This window comes from Erythrolamprus reginae, chromosome 8, assembly GCF_031021105.1.
Source record: "Erythrolamprus reginae isolate rEryReg1 chromosome 8, rEryReg1.hap1, whole genome shotgun sequence".
NCBI classification, from domain to species: domain Eukaryota; kingdom Metazoa; phylum Chordata; class Lepidosauria; order Squamata; family Dipsadidae; genus Erythrolamprus; species Erythrolamprus reginae.
The window spans coordinates 1,733,071-1,751,803 of NC_091957.1; the positions used below are offsets into that span (position 1 = coordinate 1,733,071).

General features: G+C 42.3%; 1 protein-coding gene across 1 annotated transcript; it reads right to left on the reverse strand.

Annotated features, from left to right (window-relative positions):
* Window positions 1–476: 476 nt before the first annotated feature.
* Window positions 477–10,263, reverse strand: C8H9orf78 (chromosome 8 C9orf78 homolog). Its single transcript, XM_070758474.1, has 9 exons — window positions 10,049–10,263; window positions 8,385–8,444; window positions 7,714–7,765; window positions 5,074–5,144; window positions 4,791–4,868; window positions 3,696–3,893; window positions 3,166–3,302; window positions 1,737–1,835; window positions 477–755 (listed from the first exon to the last, which is right to left on the reverse strand). The coding sequence occupies exons 1-9, from the start codon at window positions 10,129–10,131 to the stop codon at window positions 664–666; spliced, it is 870 nt and encodes a 289-aa protein (XP_070614575.1). The 5' UTR covers window positions 10,132–10,263; the 3' UTR covers window positions 477–663.
* Window positions 10,264–18,733: the final 8,470 nt, after the last annotated feature.

The following is an 18,733-nucleotide window of genomic DNA, read 5'->3' on the forward strand; positions in this document are numbered from 1 at the left end:
GGAGACTTTTAAGAAGAGACTCTGGACAAACTTTTGTATGAAATAGTATAGGGTCTCCTTGAGCAGGGGTGCAACTAGAAGACCTGAAGTTAGTTGGGGGAAAGATCAACAGCAACATGAGAAAATATTATTTTACTGAAAGAGTAGTAGATCCTTGGAACAAACTCCCAGCAGACGTGGTTGGTAAATCCACGGTCACTGAATTTAAACATGCCTGGGATAAACACAGATCCATCCTAAGATAAAATACAGGAAATAGTATAAGGGCAGACTAGATGGACCATGAGGTCTTTTTCTGCCGTCAGTCTTCTACGTTTCTATGTTTCTACCTCCAAGGTCCCTTCCAACCCTATGATTCTATGTTCTCTCTGGAGAGGACCAAGTAATTTATTTGAGACTTTTGGTGGGATTGCGAGCATTCAAAATTCCCTTCAAGTGCAGAAAACAGACAGAGAGACGAATCTTTCAGGCCATCCTCTGCTTAAAATACAAACCTTTTACTGCTGCACATGCAATACACATTTCGGCATGAAAAAGATGGATCAGTGACTACAACGCAGAAAGGCATTTTCGAGGAGCAAAACTGAAGTGAGATGGAACATGGGCAAGGAATGATAAATGGTAGAAGTACAGCAAAGTCTCTGAGAACCGAACAGGCTCGTTTCAGTATCTCCGGTTCATCTTCTTAAACTTTTCATAGTGATAATCGTCGGTGGCTTTCTCGTTTGGTGGGCGCTTGCGATTCGGCGGAGATTCTACAAAATTTAGAAAGAGACATCCCAAAATAAAAATTAGCCATTTTAAAGAGATAAAAAATACAAGGAAAGCTGCAACATAAGGGAGAATGGCGTCCAACCTTCTAAGATCTGTCTCATCATTTGTGCCTAGTGGTTGGCAAAGCGAATTCTTTTCTGTTTATTTAGTACAACAATGCTCTAAATCAGGGGTCTCCAACCTTGGCAACTTTAAGAGTCATGGACTTCAACTCCCAGAATTCCTCAGCCAGCTTTGAGTTGAAGGTTGAATTCTTGGAATTCTGGGAGTTGAAGTCCGTAAACTCTGGAAAGAGTTCAGAGAAGAGCAACAAAGAGGATTAGGGGACTGGAGGCTAAAACATATGAAGAGCGGTTGCAGGAACTAGGTATTTGTAATTTAATGAAAAAAAAGGACCAGGGGAGACATGATAGCAGTCTTTCAATATCTCAGAGGTTGCCACAAAGAAGAGGGAGTCAACCTATTCTCCAAAGCACCTGAGGGTAGAACAAGAAGCAATGGGTGGAAACTAAACAAGGAGAGAAGCAACTTAGAACTAAGAAAATTTCCCCCCGACAATTAAAACAATTAATCCATGGAACATCTTGCCTCCAAAAACTGTGAATTCTCCAGCACTGGAGGTTTTTAGGAAAAGGTTGGATAACCATCTGTCTGAAGTAGTGTAGGGTTTCCTGCCTAAGCAGGGAGTTGGACTAGATGACCTCCAAGGTCCCTTCCATTTCTGTCATTATATTATATTACTATGAAAACCCTCCTGTTTGGCTCTTCGTAACCTTCAACTGGACGAAATAGTGCATTGCAGAGCAACATTTTTTGGAATCAAAATACCTCCAATAGGCCAACTTAAGGAATGTGTCCAAAATCCAGGATACATTATTCCCAGAGGATTGAAATTTAGCCACCACCGGCCTGTGAGATCTAGACCAATGTAGCTAGATAACCCCTCGGTATAAGTGACTTACTTTCCATTTCGGGTTTCTCGGTGTCTCCCACCCTCAAGGGTCGAGCCTTGGGCTCCTCTTTATTTCTTCTCACCGGAGCATTCAGCTCTTCGTGATAAACTGAAAAGAGAGATCATGATCATGCTAGTTTAGGATCAACTCTGGTATAAACTTGCAGCTTTCAAAACGCAAGTGAGCCTTGGCTTACAAAACCACAATTGGGCCCAACATTTCTGTTGTTAAGCCACACAGTTGTTCAACTTCCCTTTATGACCTTCCTTGCAATTAATTAACAGTTGTAAAGTGAATCTGGCTTTGCTTGTAAGGTCACAAGAGACTATCTATCTGTCTATCTATCATCTATCTATCTATCTATCTATCTATCTATCTATCTATCTATCTATCTATCTGCGGAGAGGGGCGGCATACAAATCTAATAATTAATAATAATAATAATCATAATCATCTATCTATCATCTGTCTGTCTGTCTGTCTATCTGTCTATCTATCTATCTATCTATCTATCTATCTATCTAATCTGTCTAATCTATCTATCTATCTATCTATCTATCTATCTGCGGAGAGGGGCGGCATACAAATCTAATAAATAATAATAATAATAATAATAATAATAATAATAATAATAATCATCTATCTATCATCTATCTGTCTGTCTGTCTGTCTGTCTGTCTGTCTATCTATCTATCTATCTATCTATCTATCTATCTATCTATCTATCTATCTATCTATCCACACACACACAAACAAACACACTATAAATAAAAATGTAAAGGTTCATTCATTCAAAATCTTAAATCTCTAAAAGGTCTTCGCTGATTACTTTGAAATGTTGACCCAACTTTGCATTCGAATATGTGTATCATCAATATGCACGTATTCAAATGCAATATATACCAGTAGTATAATATATATTAATATATACCTATATTATATCGTCACACCTGTGACAGGTAAAAACATACAGGTGCTTAAAACAAGACCTTCTTTACCTATTGCTTTCAAATTTCGACACAACGTCGCATTCAAATATGCACGTGTTTTGGGGTACATAGATGTTACACCTGTGACAGGCTAAAAACACGCAGGTGCTTACAACAGGACCTTCTTCACTGATTGATTTGAAATTTTGACACGTTGCATTCCAATACACACGTGTGGTTTAGATCTACACACAGATTGCTTCACACATGGACAATTATATGTTGCATGTTCTAGAGTCGGCAAACCAGGCTGAGCCACAGCAACGCATGGCTGGTTATAGCTAGTTATCAATAGAAATATTCTATGGTTTTTCATCAGGCATGTGTGTAGGGTTCCATGCCTCCAATTGTAACCTCAACCTTGTTCACCATCAACCTATCCCGCTAGTCTCCATTGGAGTCCATCAGCTTTTACCCAGGGACATTAGCTTGATTCCTGTCGTACTCACATCGGTTGTGTTGGACATAGTTCACTGCCATATTGGTGGGGACGAAGGACGTTTCACTATCTTTCTTCTTATTCTGCTGTTCAGCCAGCAATCTTGCCTTCGCATCTTCGGTCGAGATGATGTTTTTTATCTTGGCCCTAAGGAGAAACCACCAAAAGGAACGTCGTCATGTTTTCAAACTTCCGTTGGGCTTGAAAATAGCTCTATTTTCAAGTCCATCAACCACGATGGTGGAATGAAGAAGGGGTGAGTTGGTTTGCTCTACGATAAATTCCTCTCTGGACAAGGAGAGAATTTGAGATCACCCCAAATTCCTTTTAAAGGAGAATATTTGTGGCTCAGATATGAAATAAGTGGTGTGTGTCTTTTTGGACTAATTACCCTGTAATTACAGGCAGTTGGGAAACGCCGGCAGAAAAGATGATAACTGGAAGAAAAGAACCAAGCTCCAGAGGACACCAAGATCCCCTCATTTCAACCCCCGAGCTACAAATATGATCCTTTATTGGGTTAGAAACCATCAAACTTACTCGATTCCAAGGTCGACCTCCGGGATCCCACTCAGCATCTGGTTGGACAGCATTTCTTCGGTCTTCTTAGCCGAGGAGACGCGGATGCTCTCCGGGAGCTCGTACAGGCAGTCCTCGGCGTTCTTCTGTTTCACTTTCTGCTCCTCGCTTTCCATAATCCCCTTCCGCTTCTTCAGCTCAGTTTCGATGTATTTCATCCTGAACGAAAGCCGGTTGAGTGACTTTGGGCCAATCACCAGGAGACGGAGAGTTCTAGCCCCACCTTGGCCACGAAAAGACGACTGGGTGACTTTGGGCCAATCCCCAGGCATGTAAATCCAATTAATAAAATAAATAATGTTGTGGTTAGCTCTGGCCCAGCTCCTGCCCCAAGGACTGTGGATGTGGGGGAGACAGGCCTGTTTTGTCCCCGATGGAATCTGCTGATGAAGGCTCCTCTGACCAAGAAAAAAAGAATGACAGGGAGAAGGAGAGTGGGGCAGACAGCTCAGAAGGAGATCAATTATCTAGCTCCTCTTTGGATTCAGAACAAGAGTTAATGATACAGCCAAGCATGCGGAAAGCGATGCATAGGCAGCAACAACTGAGAGATTATTATCAAAGAAAATGTGATTGGGTGGGGCTGTGGTCATTAGTGAGGCTGTGGGTTTGGCCATTGTGGAGGATGGGGCTGTGGTCATTAGTGAGGCTGTGGGTTTGGCCATTGTGGAGGATTATCTGATCGTTGTGTTTCGTGCCTGCTTTGCTGACTTGGACCTTTTGTGTGCTGATTTTTCCCCGCTTTGAAACTAAACCAGAGCAAAGTGTGTTTCACTTTGTGAAAGAAGAAGGACTGTGAATTGCCTCCCAGCTGCAAGCTAAGCATCACAGAACTGATAAGGGACTTGTACAAATTACCAGTTTGTTTGGAGACCAGTGCTCTTTGCTATACCAAAAGAGGGCTTGGTTTAAGTGAATTTTCATTATAAAGAACATTGTTTTGAATTTTCAAACGTTTGTGTGTCTGAAATTTGTACCTGTGAATTTGTGGGAGGCGTCTACCAGAGAGCTCGACAGAACAAATAATAAGTAAATAAATGATGGCAAGCTACATACATGTCCGCATCTTCATCCCTCCTGTTGGTCTCGGCTGAAAACGAGGTGCCAAGATTGAGGTCTTCCTCTTCGCTGATCCTGCAAACAGGTGACAAATGCATCTCTAAGCACCGTCAAGGCAAAAGAGCCACCGGAATTAATGTCCGGTCTACCCTCAAGCCCATCTGTTTTAATCCGTAGTAGCCCCAATTCAAAATATCTAAGGCTGTGTCTCAAGGAACACGTTAGCCCTCGACTTCCGGCCCCACAATTGGGGGCCCAAAAGGGACCCCCAGCCACCCACCTCTCTTTTCCTCGCTCTTTCAGCTTCTTCATGTCCACCATTCCGCCCGACTTGATCTTAAAGGGGTCATCCTAGCCGTGTGGAGGGAATAAAGAGATTAGAAGAGTTTTTGAAGAGGCTGGAATCCAAGGACCATCAATGATGATTGACACAACTGGTCAATAGGATCACCCATTCCTTCAAACCAGGGGTCAGCGACTCACAGCTCTGGAGCCGCATGTAGCTCTTTCTTTTTTTATTTTTAATTTTAAAAAATGTTTATTATTTACATTCAAGACAAACAACATAGACAAACACACAAACACACACACAATACAAAAAACAATCACGTGGAAAAAATAAAATATATACATATCTCAAACATGTTAACATTTAACAAAGAAAAATAAACAGAAAAGGAAAAGAGTCAACTGTCGTTTTTGAACAGCCCTTGTCCAGTGTCATGTTTTCTTTCTATACCCTTTTTATTATTATTATTATTATTATTATTATTATTATTATTATTAATTGGATTTGTATGCCGCCCCTCTCCGGAGACTCGGGGTGGCTAACAACAATAATAAAACAGTATACAAAATAATCCAATAGTAAAAATGATTAAAAACCCATTAATATAAAAACCAAACATACATACAAACATACCATGCATAAAATTGTAAAGGCCTAGGGGGAAAGAATATCTCAGTTCCCCCATGCCTGATGGCAGAGGTGGGTTTTAAGCAGTTTATGAAAGGCAAGGAGGGTGGGGGCAACTCTCTGGGGGGAGTTGGTTCCAGAGGGCCGGGGCCGCCACAGAGAAGGCTCTTCCCCTGGGCCCCGCCAAGCGGCATTGTTTAGTTGACGGGGCCTGGAGGAGACCAACTCTGTGGGACCTAACTGGTTGCTGGGATTCGACCTCAATTTCCTTTATTGTGCTAGCTTTCTTTGATTCAATGTCTGTCTTTTTCCTTTTGTACTAATAAGACGTGAATTTAAGCACAACTGACATTTGTAGCCTGCTCTTTTTATTAGGATTGCAAGATGACATATCTAAATTTCCATCTTCTGAATCGCGGGGGATGAATAAATTTACATTATATTTAGAAGCATAGAAACACAGAAGACTAACGGCAGAAAAAGACCTCATGATCCATCTATTCTGGCCTTATACTATTTTTTGTATTTTATCTTAGGATGGATCTATGTTTATCCCAGGCATGTTTCAATTTAGTTCCTGTGGATTTACCAACCACGTCTGCTGGAAGTTTGTTCCAAGCATCTACTCCTCTTTCAGTCAAATCATATTTTCTCATGTTGCTTTTGATCTTTTCCCCCCAACTAACCTCAGATTGTGTCCCCTTGATTTTCGGTTCACTTTCCTATTAAAAACACTGAACCTTATTTAACCTTTTGACATATTTAAATGTTTCGATCATGACCCTCCTTTTCCTTCTGTCTTCCAGACTATACAGGTGGAGTTCATGAAGTCTTTTCTGATCAGTTTGATGCTTAAGACCTTCCACCATTCTTGTAGTCCGTCTTTGGACCCGTTCAATTTTGTCAATATCTTTTTGTAGGTGAGGTCTCCAGAACTGGACACAGTATTATTCCAAATGGGGTCTATTTCTAAATATCTTTTTCTAAATATCTTTTTTGCTTCAACCAGTCGCACCACCTGTTCCATGTTTTATAGCAGGAGTCTCCGACCTTGGCCACTTTAAGACTTGTGGAATTCTGGGAGTTGAAGTCCACAAGTCTTAAAGTGGCCAAGGTTGGAGACCCCTGTATTCTATATCATCTTTATCCTGGAGCTCTAACGTTATTTTGTTCATGTGGCTCTTTCATCCCTCTACTGCAGCTCCCTATCACCGGTGGGCTCCACACTTTGGTAGGGCTTTTGGTAGGACAGGTAGAGAAAAAAGGACACCGCACCAGGAGTGTGTGTGTGTGTGTGAGAGAGAGAGAGAGAGAGAGAGGAATTGGACTTCCGGTCAGCTTCAGAAATCAGAACAGGGGAACTTCCAGTTAGTGGTGGCTCTTTGAGTGTTTTAGGCTGCCGAGCCATGCTTTAAATCATTGTTAAATGGTTGCTTAACCTCTATTATTGGTGTGTTGAGCGGGTCCAGAGACGGGCTACAAAAATGGTGGAAGGTCTTAAGCACAAAACGTGATCAGGAAAGACTTCATGAACTCCATCTGTAGAGTCTCAAGGACAGAAGGAAAAGGGGGGGACACGATCGAAACATTTAAATAGGTTAAAGGGTTAAACAAGGTTCAGGAGGGAAGTGTTTTTAATAGGAAAGTGAACACAAGGACAAGGGGACACAATCTGAAGTTAGTTGGGGGAAAGATCAGAAGCAACATGAGAAAATATTATTTTACTGAAAGAGGAGTAGATGGTTGGAACAAACTTCCAGCAGACGTGGTAGATAAATCCACAGTAACTGAATTTGAACATGCCTGGGATAAACATATATCCATCCTAAGATAAAATACAGCAAATAGTATAAGGGCAGACGAGATGGACCAGGAGGTCTTTTTCTGCCGTCAGTCTTCTGTGTTTCTATGTGTTGTGTTTGCACCCCGATCAACACTTTTAAGGGAGGGAGGGGGAGTGTTTACAGGCCTCTCAGCTCAAAGCTTCCCACTCTCTGACCTTACCGCCAAAGTTGTCTCTTCTTGGACCTTTTCTCCGACCAGTAAAGCTGCAGCACTTTGTGGGGAAACAGACAAGAAGGAAGAATTAGGACGATTTAAGTGACTCTTCCATTTTTATTTCAAACCTGAGAGTTTCTTATGCCTTTCCTTCCTCGAGAATACTTGAATTAAAATGTAAAAATTAAATCAAAATTAAATTAAAAATTACATTAAATTAAAAATTAAATCGAATACTTGTTTTTATGATTGGCAGTCAAGAGTAAGGGTAGGCAGCCCTCCAGGACCACAGCTGGGAGCAGAGTTTTCATTGCTAGGCAAGGCGATCTTAAATGAGTTGGGTTTGATTTTACCAACTAGCCATGGCCAACTCGCCACAATTTCATTACTGGAACTAATACTTCATATAATAATAATTTGATCGGCATACAAATCTAATAAATTGTTGTTATTATTATTATTGATCTATTGAAAGTGAACTGAATTCATAATAATTTGAGCTCGCTGTTTAATTATTTGAAATAGTTTGAGCATGTGTCTACGAGGATGTTGTGACCATGCCAGAATCTCAGTTTCTATCGATATAAATGGTTCACAACAAAAATCCAGCATCTCAGTCTGTGCTTGCTACAAAGATTACCTTGACATTAATACTCCATGGAAAAAAATAGTATTACCTTACTCCATTGGGTCTCCTTCTTAAACTCTGCACCTCCTTCGCTTCTTCTAGTTTTAAACTGCAGCAGAATCATAGAACAGAAATCATAACAATTAAAATACCAGGATCTGGGGGACCCACGTCCTGCTGAGATAGTTGTTGTCTTTTTTAAAGCTGTAAAGTGGCCTTTGGGAAAGCCGTAAAGACCTGGATTTTCCAGCAGGAATGGGTCCGTTAATCTGATGGAATACCACCGGGATTCAGCCATTGGTTGCTGATCAATTTCCGGTCACAATTCAAAGTGTTGGTTATGACGTTTAAAGCCCTTCATGGCATTGGACCAGAATATCTCCGAGACCGCCTCCTGCCGCACGAATCCCAGCGACCGATTAGGTCCCACTGAGTGGGCCTTCTCCGGGTCCCATCAACTAAACAATGTCGGTTGGCGGGCCCCAGGGGAACAGCCTTCTCTGTGGCGGCCCCGACTCTCTGGAACCAACTCCCCCCGGAGATTAGAACTGCCCCTACTCTCCCTGCCTTCCGTAAAGTTCTTAAAACCCACCTTTGCCGTCAGGCATGGGGGAACTGAAACATCTCCCCCGGGCATGTACAATTTATGTTTGGTATGTTTGTGTGTGTGCTTGTTAGTATATTGGGGTTCTTTTTTAAAACTTTTTAAAATATTTAAATTTATTTGAATGTATTTGGATTTGTACGATCTGTTTATGCTTTGTTGTGAGCCGCCCCGAGTTCCCGGAGAGGGGCGGCATACAAATCTAAATAATAAATAAATAAATAAATAAATAAATTAATTAATGATATGCATGGTTTTTAAAAAACTGTTTTGTTTTTAATTGTTGGTTTTAAATTATTTCAAATTGGTTTTTAAGGGCTCTTAATATTATATTGTGTGTTTTGTTTTTGGGTTGTCAGCTGCCCAGACTCTGTCGGCAGCACATGTATGTATGTATGCATATGTATGTATGTGTGTGTATCTATCCTAGTCTCCCTTAATTTTCAAATTCAGCTTAAACATGTGACATATATATATATATATATATATATATATATATAATATTTATATATATTTATGAAGGTCTTGGCATATTCGGGTTTCTTCCGGTGTAAGTTTCAGAGATTCCTGGTGACGTTTCGATGAGGTCCCACTCGTCATCTTCAGGCTGGTGCTTTTGTCCTTCTGCTAGGGCGAACACAAGGACAAAAGCATCAGCCTGAAGATGACGAGTGGGACCTTGACAAAACGTCATCAGGAATCTCTGAAACTTACACGGGAAGAAACCCGAATATGCCAAGACCTTCATACCTGTGCCTGTGAAAATCTACGAAAACAAGTGTATGTGTGTGTATATATACATAAACATATATACATACACACACTCATATATATAGTATATATATATATACATATACACACATACACATATTTGTTTTCGTGTGTAGATTGTTATATACAGTATATATTCATCTTTATTTTCTCTTTTACATTTTATGCCATATGGTACCTCTTATTTTCATTGGGATGTTCCTGGCACGAATAAACAAAATAATAGATAACAGAAATTATTAAATTTATATAAAAAAATAAGCAACACAGACTCCTCTTCCCAACCTGCTCCCCCAACATTTTAAGCCCCCCCCCGTCGTCCCCCCATTGTTACCCACCGAACCTCCTCGGCCACCAGCTCATCTTCCTCTTCCTCCTCGGAGTCCGCCTTCCTCCGGCGAAAACTCTTCCCGGCCGGCATAGCTGGAGAGACCCCCGAGCCCACCTGCCCGCCTCCCACCGCCTCAAAAGGCGCCTTGCTTTGGAAAGCGCTTCCTGTTTTGCAAGCTGGCGCCCGCGCGTCTTGGTGACGTCGTCACCGAGCGCCGAAGCCTCCCGCTGCGGTTCTAGTTGCCCTTAGAAGGGATGGGCAGAGGATTCCACCCGGCTGGGAGGGAAGGGCGGGGAAGACATCCATAGATGTAGGAAAATGATAGATGTATGGACAAGGGAGAGAAGACAGGTCTCCTTAGTGAGTCCTTCAGTAATGGGCAGCATAGAAGTTGAATAAATACATACATACAGCTTGCCCATTGTTTTCACTTTTAATTATAGGGATTTTAAATCTGTTATTTAGATTTCTATATGTTGTGAGCCGCCAGGAGAGTCCCAGAAGAAGGGCAGCATAGAAATGAAATAAAATAAAATGAAATGAAATAAAATAACTGTAATAAATTGTGCAGGAAGAAAGTGGGGTCCGTGGGTGACCCCAAGGTCATCTAGCCCGACCCTCCCTTTCGGGCCCGCCTTCTCTTCTGAGGCCCCGCCCTCTCCGTCGCGGCCCCGCCCCCTCCGCCGCCACCATCGCTTTCCCCGCTTTCCCTGAGCGGCGCGTCGCCCTCCGAGGCGGCCCCGGCCGGTAAGCATACCCCGACCCCCGACCCCACCGGAGTTGCCCGGGGCTTCACCTCGCCTCTCGGCCTCGCCTCCTGGCCCAGCGGCCCAAAAGACGAGCAGAAAGGCTCTGCGGCCTAGCCTGCTCCGAAGCCCCGGACTCGCCTAGCGCGCCTAGCCGAGAAAGGCGCATCGGAGGCGGCCGGGCGAGTCTGATCTTCGCGGGGGTCGGGGGGAGGCTGTGACGGTTCCGGAGTTTGACTGGGGAAACTGGGAAGGGGGGGATCGCCTCAAAGCAGGACCCCTCACCTAACCTTGATGTTTTGAATTAGACGTTTTAATGCTTTTTATGGATTTATTTGTAATGTTTTCCAAACCCTGAGGCGTTTGTGGAGATGGGCAGCTATAGAAAGAAAGATAGAGAGATAAAGAGATAGAGATGGTGGTGGGGGGGAAAAGATGATAGACAGGTAGGTAGGTAGGTAATGATAATGATAGATAAAAGATAGAATAGATAGATAGATAGATAGATAGATAGATAGATAGATAGATAGGGAGATGAGAGATAGGGAGAATGATAGATAAAAGATAGATAGATGATAGACGATACATAGATAGGTAGATGATAGATAGATGGATGGAAGGATAGTTAGGGAGATGAGAGATAGCGAGATAATGACAGATAAAAGATAGATAGATGATACATAGATAGGTAGATGATAGATAGGTAATGATAAATAGATAGTTGGATAGATAGGGAGAGGGAGATGGGAGATAATGATAGATAAAAGATAGATAGATAGATAGATAGATAGATAGATAGATTATCAATATTGAGAGACACACAGAGATGATTGATGGTTTGATAGATATATACTGTAGATAGATAGATAGATAGATAGATAGATAGATAGATAGATAGATGGTAGATGATATATACTGTAGATAGGTTGATAATGGGAGTAGGGTGGGGGGATTTCCCGTATTCCCCCCACCCCAAAGTCCAAGCCACCCCGATAGCCCCAAGACTGAAAGCTTAGTTCTTAAAATTGAGAAATGGGAGAGAGAGAAGATAGCCAGGGAGGTCACTTGACACTTCTAGGAATCGAATTGGGGGTGGGGTCCTCCCCCCTCTAAAGCAGTTTTATTGGGAAATGAGGTGGTGGTCTTGCAATGGATTTGAAATGGGATGTTTTCTCTACATTTGCAGTTCTCGCTGCTCTTCAGGTCTACATTGGCTTGTGGTTGATTGCACAAGGGAGCAGGTTTAATGTCGAATTATTGCAGGGTGGGTGGTAATTTTGGATTTTAATCGAGTCAGACTTCACTCCATCTCATACAGACTGAGTGCTACGTCTGAATCCTGCTGTTGAAAGTTTAACAAACCGTGGCTAAAACGAACCGTGTCTTGTTGTGTTGTACAAAGCTGGTAGTTTTGTTTGCGGCACTGCTGTTAGTCTGTTGTAAGAGTGCAGCCTGGAGGGCTAAATTTGCCATTTAATGTGTGGAGCAAATAATAATTGGGTTAATTCCCAATGAATGCTGTGTGATAATCTTATCATGTGATCGGAGCCCATTTTTATGAGACTGGGGTTCTCCAAAATGATGGCATATTATTGTTTTATTATTTGTTCATAACAATACAGGTAGTCTTTGACTAACAGCCGTTCGTTTAGAGCAGTGTTTCCCAACCTTGGCAACTTGAAGATATTTGGACTTCAAATAGCTGGTAGTTTTGTTGGCGGCTTACAACAATATCCCGTGGTCATTTGCTTTATACTCTGATTCTTGGCAACTGACCCATATTTATGACGGTCGCAGTGTGAACTCCTTTTGCAATCTTCTGACCAGCCGAGACAATGGGGAAACCAGATTTGCTTTACAACCGGGTTACTAACTTATTACGATCAGTTTCCGGTCACAATTCAAAGTGCTGGTAATTACCTATAAGCCCCTACATGGCATTGGACCAGAATACCTCCGAGACCGCCTTCTGCCACACAAATCCCGGCGGCCAATCAGGTCCCACAGAGTTGGTCTTCTCCGGGTCCCGTTGACTAAACAATGCCGTTTGGCGACTAAACAATGCCTTCTCTGTGGCTGCCCCGGCCCTCTGGAATCAACTCCCCTCGGAGATTTGAATTGCCCCTACTCTTCCCGCCTTCCGCAAGATGTTGAAGACCTATCTATGTCGCCAGGCATGGGGGGAATAACTATCTTGTCCCCCCCAGCACCACCTTTTCTGACTGTAATATATGAGAATGGTGTGATTGTGTAGCAAGGATCGTTTTTTTTAATATTTATGGGTTTTAAATTGCTTTTAACTTATATTGGATTTGTACTTTGTATATTGTATTGCTGTTGTTGTGAGCCGCCCCGAGTCTTCGGAGAGGGGCGGCATACAAATCAAATAAAACTTAAACAAACTTAAACTTATCAACCGGAGTGATTTACCTAACCTACATGGCATTGGACCAGAATACATCCGGAACCGCCTTCTACCGCATGAATCCCAGCGGCCGATAAGGTCCCACAGAGTTGGCCTTCTCTGGGTCCCGTCAACCAAACAATGTCGTTTGGCGGGCCCCAGGGGAAGAGCCTTCTCTGTGGCGGCCCCAGCCCTCTGGAATCAACTCCCCCCAGAGATTAGAATGGCCCCCACCCTCCTTGTCTTTCACAAACTACTCAAGACCCACCTTTATCGGCAGGCATGGGGGAACTGAGACATCCTCCCCCAGGCTTTTATGTTTTATGTTTGGTATGTATGTGTTGTATGTGTTGTATGTGTTGGTATGTATTGTTGGGGTTTTAGATATGTTTTATTTTAATATTAGATTTGTCTCACTGTCATACTGTTTCTATTGCTGTTGTGAGCCGCCCCGAGTCTTCGGAGAGGGGCGGCATACAAATCTAATAAATAATAATAATAATAATAATAATAATAATAATAATACTAACCACGGTGGGAAGGGAAGCCATAAAAACGGGGCAAAATTCTGTCTCGCTTAGCAAACATAAATGTTGGGTTTGTAAATTGAGGACCGCCTATAGTTTGCATTCCAGATCAGGAGGCCTCCCAAAGACCAGCGTTTGTTTTCATGATGGAAAGGCCCATTAGGAAAATGAAGAGGGGTTTTCAAGATAGTGGTGGAAAATAGGAGGAGGAGGAGGAGAAAGAATAGAGTAGCAGAAGCAGAAAAAATACCAAGCTGTGGACAGCTCGAGCTTTTATGGGAAAATGATGAGTAAGCCCTCCATTAGAGCTGAAAAAGTCATTGGTTGCTAAGCCTCCAAGCTACCACGTGAAGGCTTTGTTTTCATCTGTGCTAGGAACAACCAGCTGATGCTTTTGGGGACTTTTTGGGGGAAGTGATTTCCAGAAAATCCCCCTGGCTTATTTAATGCAACCCGGAAGGTGCCAGCATTGCAAACTTGAAAAAAAGGATGCCAAATCGAACGAGGAGGGCCAAAAAGGTTTTATTTAAAATCCCGTGTGTGTGAGTTGGGCAACTGTATAAATCTGGCAGATAAATCAAAGACACCAAAATGGGAAAACGGACTGGGTGTGTGTGTGTGTGTGATGCAGTATTGTAAGTGTGGATGCAGGACCACACCTGGAAAACTGCATCTAGTTTTGGTCTCCATATTATAAAAAAATACAATGAGACTTTTGGAAAAAAATGTAGAGAAGAGCATATAAGATGATTAAAGGCCTGGAGACAAAGATACCTGAAGAACGGTTGCAGGAACTGGGTAAATGTCCAGTTTAATGAAAAGAAGGACCAGTGGGGGACATGATAGCAGCCTTCCAATATCTCAGGGGTTATTGCCACAAAGAAGAGGGGGTCAACCTATTCTCCAAATCCCCTGAGGGTAGAACAAGGAGCAATGGGTGGAGACTAAACAAGGAGAGAAGCAACTTAGAACTAAGGAGAAATTTCTCAACAGTTAGAACAATTAATCAATGGAACGACTTGTCTCCAGAAGTTATGGGTGCTGCTTTTCAAGAAGATGTTGGACAAACATTTGTCTGAAGTAGTATAAGGTTTCCTGCTTAAACAGGGGGCTGGACTAGAGGACCTCCAGGGTCCCCTCCCAGCCCTGTGATTTTATGATTTGTACACCACCCATGGAGATGAGCAGTTTCAAAATTGATGAGAGATGATTAGATGGAGAGAGAGAGAGAGAGAGAGAGAGATAAGAGGGATGATTGATAGATAAGTAGATGAGAGAGAGGGATGGATGGATGGATGGATAGATAGATAGATAGATAGATAGATGAGAGGGATGATTGATAGATAAATAAATAGATGAGAGAGAGGGAAGATTGATAGATAAATAGATGAGAGATGGATAGATAGATAGATAAATAGGGATGATTGATAGATAAAAAGATGAGAGAGAGGGATGGATGGATAGATAGATAGATAGATAGATAGATAGATAGATAGATAGATAGATAGATTAGAGGGATGATTGATAGATAGATAAATAAATAAATGAGAGAGAGGGATGATTGATAGATAAATAGATGAGAGAGGGATGGATAGATAGACAGACAGACAGACGAGAAGGATGATTGATAGATAAATAGCTGAGAGAGATGGATGGATAGATAGATAGATAGATAGATAGATAGATAGATAGATAGATGGACGATAGCGATACTATAGATAGACAAATTTACTTGCTTACATGGGAGATGAAGTGAATTCTGTAGTTTTCTTTCTCTTCTACAATATTGATTTCTTCTTTAAACGGCTCAGAAAGTCCTGTGTTTGTGCCAAAAGACTTACACACACTATATGGTTGTGCAAGGTCGAAACCAATTAGCGCCCATTTAAAGCTTCTCTTCTCTGTGGCTCCTTTTTGACTGAGCCAAGCAAAGCAGAACCAGGAACATTCTGTGACCTGCATCTTGATTAGCATTTATCAGGCTGTCGGTGTGCCTCGGTTGATTTAAAAGAGAAGGATTCAAGAGCAGGCGGAGCAGTTATTATATTTTTACTGCATTTGGCCAGGCCCTCAGTAGCTTGGAAACCCACGGGAATTCCTTCTAGCTCAGTGGATACAAAAAGACATAGAAACACAGAAGATTGAGGGCAGAAAAAGACCCCCTGGTCCATCTAGTCTGCCCTTATACTATTTCCTGTGTTTTATCTTAGGGTGGATCTATGTTTATCCCAGGCAGGTTTAAATTCAGTTTCTGTGGATTGACCAACCACGTCTGCTGGAAATTTGTTCCAAGCATCTACTACTCTTTCAGTCAAATAATATTTTCTCACGTTGCTTCTGATCTTTCCCCCAACTAACCTCAGATTGTGTCCCCCTTGTTCTTGTGTTCACTTTCCTATTAAAAACACTTCCCTCCTGAACATTATTTAACCCTTTAACATATTTAAATGTTTAGGTAGATAGAGCTAGATAGATAGATAGAGCTAGATAGATAGATAGATAGATAGATAGATAGATAGATAGATAGATAGATAGATAGATGGGTGGGTGGGTGGGTGGGTGGGTGGGTGGTGGTGGGTGGGTAGGTAGAGATAGATAGATAGATAGATAGATAGATAGATGGATAGATGGATAGATAAGAGAGAGAGGGATGGATGGATAAATGAGAGAGGGGGGATGGATAGATGAGAGGGATGGATGGACGGATGGATGGATGGATAGATAGATGATAGATAGATAGATAGATAGATGATAGATAGATGGTTGAGAGAGGGATGGATGAATAGATAGATAGATAGGGATGGTTAGATACTATAGATAGACAAATTTACTTGCTTACATAGGGTATGAAGTGAATTCCACAGCCAAAATTCCACAGCCAGAATAGAATAGAAAACCCTATTTTTAATTGTCTCCATTGCCTTTTACATTTTCTGCGCCCTGTAATTGGGAAGGCAAGAGTATTAATCCTGGAACTGTACCAGAGGTATAAAGATTGTTCTGTTTGTTTGCTGGCTACGTTTTTAGACCGCTGTCGCTCTCCCAAAGGCTCATGAATTCTGCAAAACACTCAGTCTTTGGAAGATTAAATATTTCAGTCGCCGCCTTCTAAACTAAACTTTTTCCTCTTTTTTCTCCCTTCCCATTTCAGGCACGGAGGGTGGACTGAGCTGGCCTGGGAAAAGAAAGTCTCCTTTTTCTCCGAGCTCTTCCTCTGCTCCCTTTAAGGGGGAGCCCCGGGCCCCAAATGGAGGACCCACGGGACCTCTGTCCTCACCCTGGATAGCATAGGTGAGGTCACCAAGGAAGAAATGCTATTCAAGTCCAAGGTAAGCGGCTTCAGTATAGTTGGGAACAAAAATGAGGATGTCAGGAAACAACCAGGAGTCGTGTCAACATTTTGGGGGTCATTCTTTGTCAAGTGGACCAGGTGAAACTGAACCCTTATTTGAAAAGAAACCATCACAAAAACAACATAGAAGACTGATGGCAGAAAAAGACCTCCTGGTCCATCTAATCTGCCCTTATACTATTTCCTGTATTTTATCTTAGGATGGATCTATGTTTATCCCAGGCATGTTTCAATTCAGTTACTGTGGATTTATCTACCACGTCCTGCTGGAAGTTTGTTCCAAGGATCTACTACTCTTTCAGTGAAATAATATTTTCTCATGTTGCTTCTGATCTTTTCCCCAACTAACTTCAGATTGTGTCCCCTTGTTCTTGGGTTCACTTTCCTATTAAAAACACTTCCCTCCTGGACCTTATTTAACCCTTTGACATATTTAAAAGCATAAAACTTAAACAACATATATGATAGGGGGGAAAAACATGTTCTTTCAAATGGAATAAAAGTGAAGATGATCAAAGGTGAGAAAACAGAGAGCGATAGGGAAAAAAACCTTTGCTTTTTTCTAATGAAGATGATTGAAGGCGATGAAAGAGAGCTCTCTGTTTTCTTACTTTCAATCATCTTCATTTTTATTCCATTAGAAAGAGCACGGGGTTTTTTCTACCATATATGTTGTTTTTGCGATGGTTTCTTTTCAAATAAGGCTGCAAAAATCAGCCAAATGGACACCTGGTCCACTTGACAAAGAATGACCCTCCCCCCCTGTTCTGTCGGACTCTCTGGTAGACTCCTCCCCAAAAATTCACCGGTACAAATTTTCAGACACACACACACGTTTGAAATTCAAAACAATGTTCTTATAATGAAAAATTCACTTAAACCAAGCCTTCTTTTGGTACAGCAAAAGAGCACTGGTCTCCAAACAAACTGGTAATTTGTACAAGTCCCTGATCAGTCCTGTGATACTTAGCTTGCAGCTGTGAGGCAATTCACAGTCCTTCTTTCACAAAGTGACACACACTTTGCTCTGGTTTCAAAGCGGGGAAAAATCAGCACACAAAAGGTCAAAGTCAGCAAAGCAGTCACGAAACACAAGGATCAGATAATCCTCCTCAATGGCCAAACCCACAGGCTGCTCTTTATAGCAGCCTCACTAATGACCACAGCCCCACCCGACCACAGGTGGCCTCATTTTCTTTGATAATAATCTCTCAGTTGTTGCTGCCTATGCATCGCTCTCCGCATGCGTGTCTGTATCATTAACTCTTGTTCTGAATCCAAGGAGGAGCTAGATAATTGATCTCCTTCTGAGCTGTCTGCCACACTCTCCTCCTCCCTGTCACTCATGTCTTCTTGGTCAGAGGAGCCTTCATCAGCAGATTCCACCGGGGGCAAAACAGGCCTGCAGCATGTGGATGTCTCCCCCCACATCCACAGTCCTTGGGGCAGGAGCTGGGCCAGAGCTAACCATAACCCCCCCTCCCTCTTCTTTGTGAATTTAGGGAACGTGCCAGTCCTGTGGTGCTGGAGGACCAAATCTCTGGGCCTGCCTGCAGGTAAGACACCTCTCCCCCCCCCTACTTTGTAACCAAACTTTTGCGAAGGGGGCTGTTGTGTTCCTCCCATTGTCAAATCTGGTGAGTTAAAGTCTTCGGAGAGGGGC

Excerpts from the sequence above, each read along its gene's own strand:
- C8H9orf78 (XM_070758474.1), bottom strand. The coding sequence starts at position 10,131 with ATGCCGGCCGGGAAGAGTTTTCGCCGGAGGAAGGCGGACTCCGAGGAG. Across the intron at positions 4,869-5,073 it reads AAAGAGCGAGGAAAAGAGAG|GATCAGCGAAGAGGAAGACC; the intron begins GTGGGTGGCTGG and ends ACCTGTTTGCAG. Across the intron at positions 3,894-4,790 it reads AGGGATGAAGATGCGGACAT|GATGAAATACATCGAAACTG; the intron begins GTATGTAGCTTG and ends GCTTTCGTTCAG.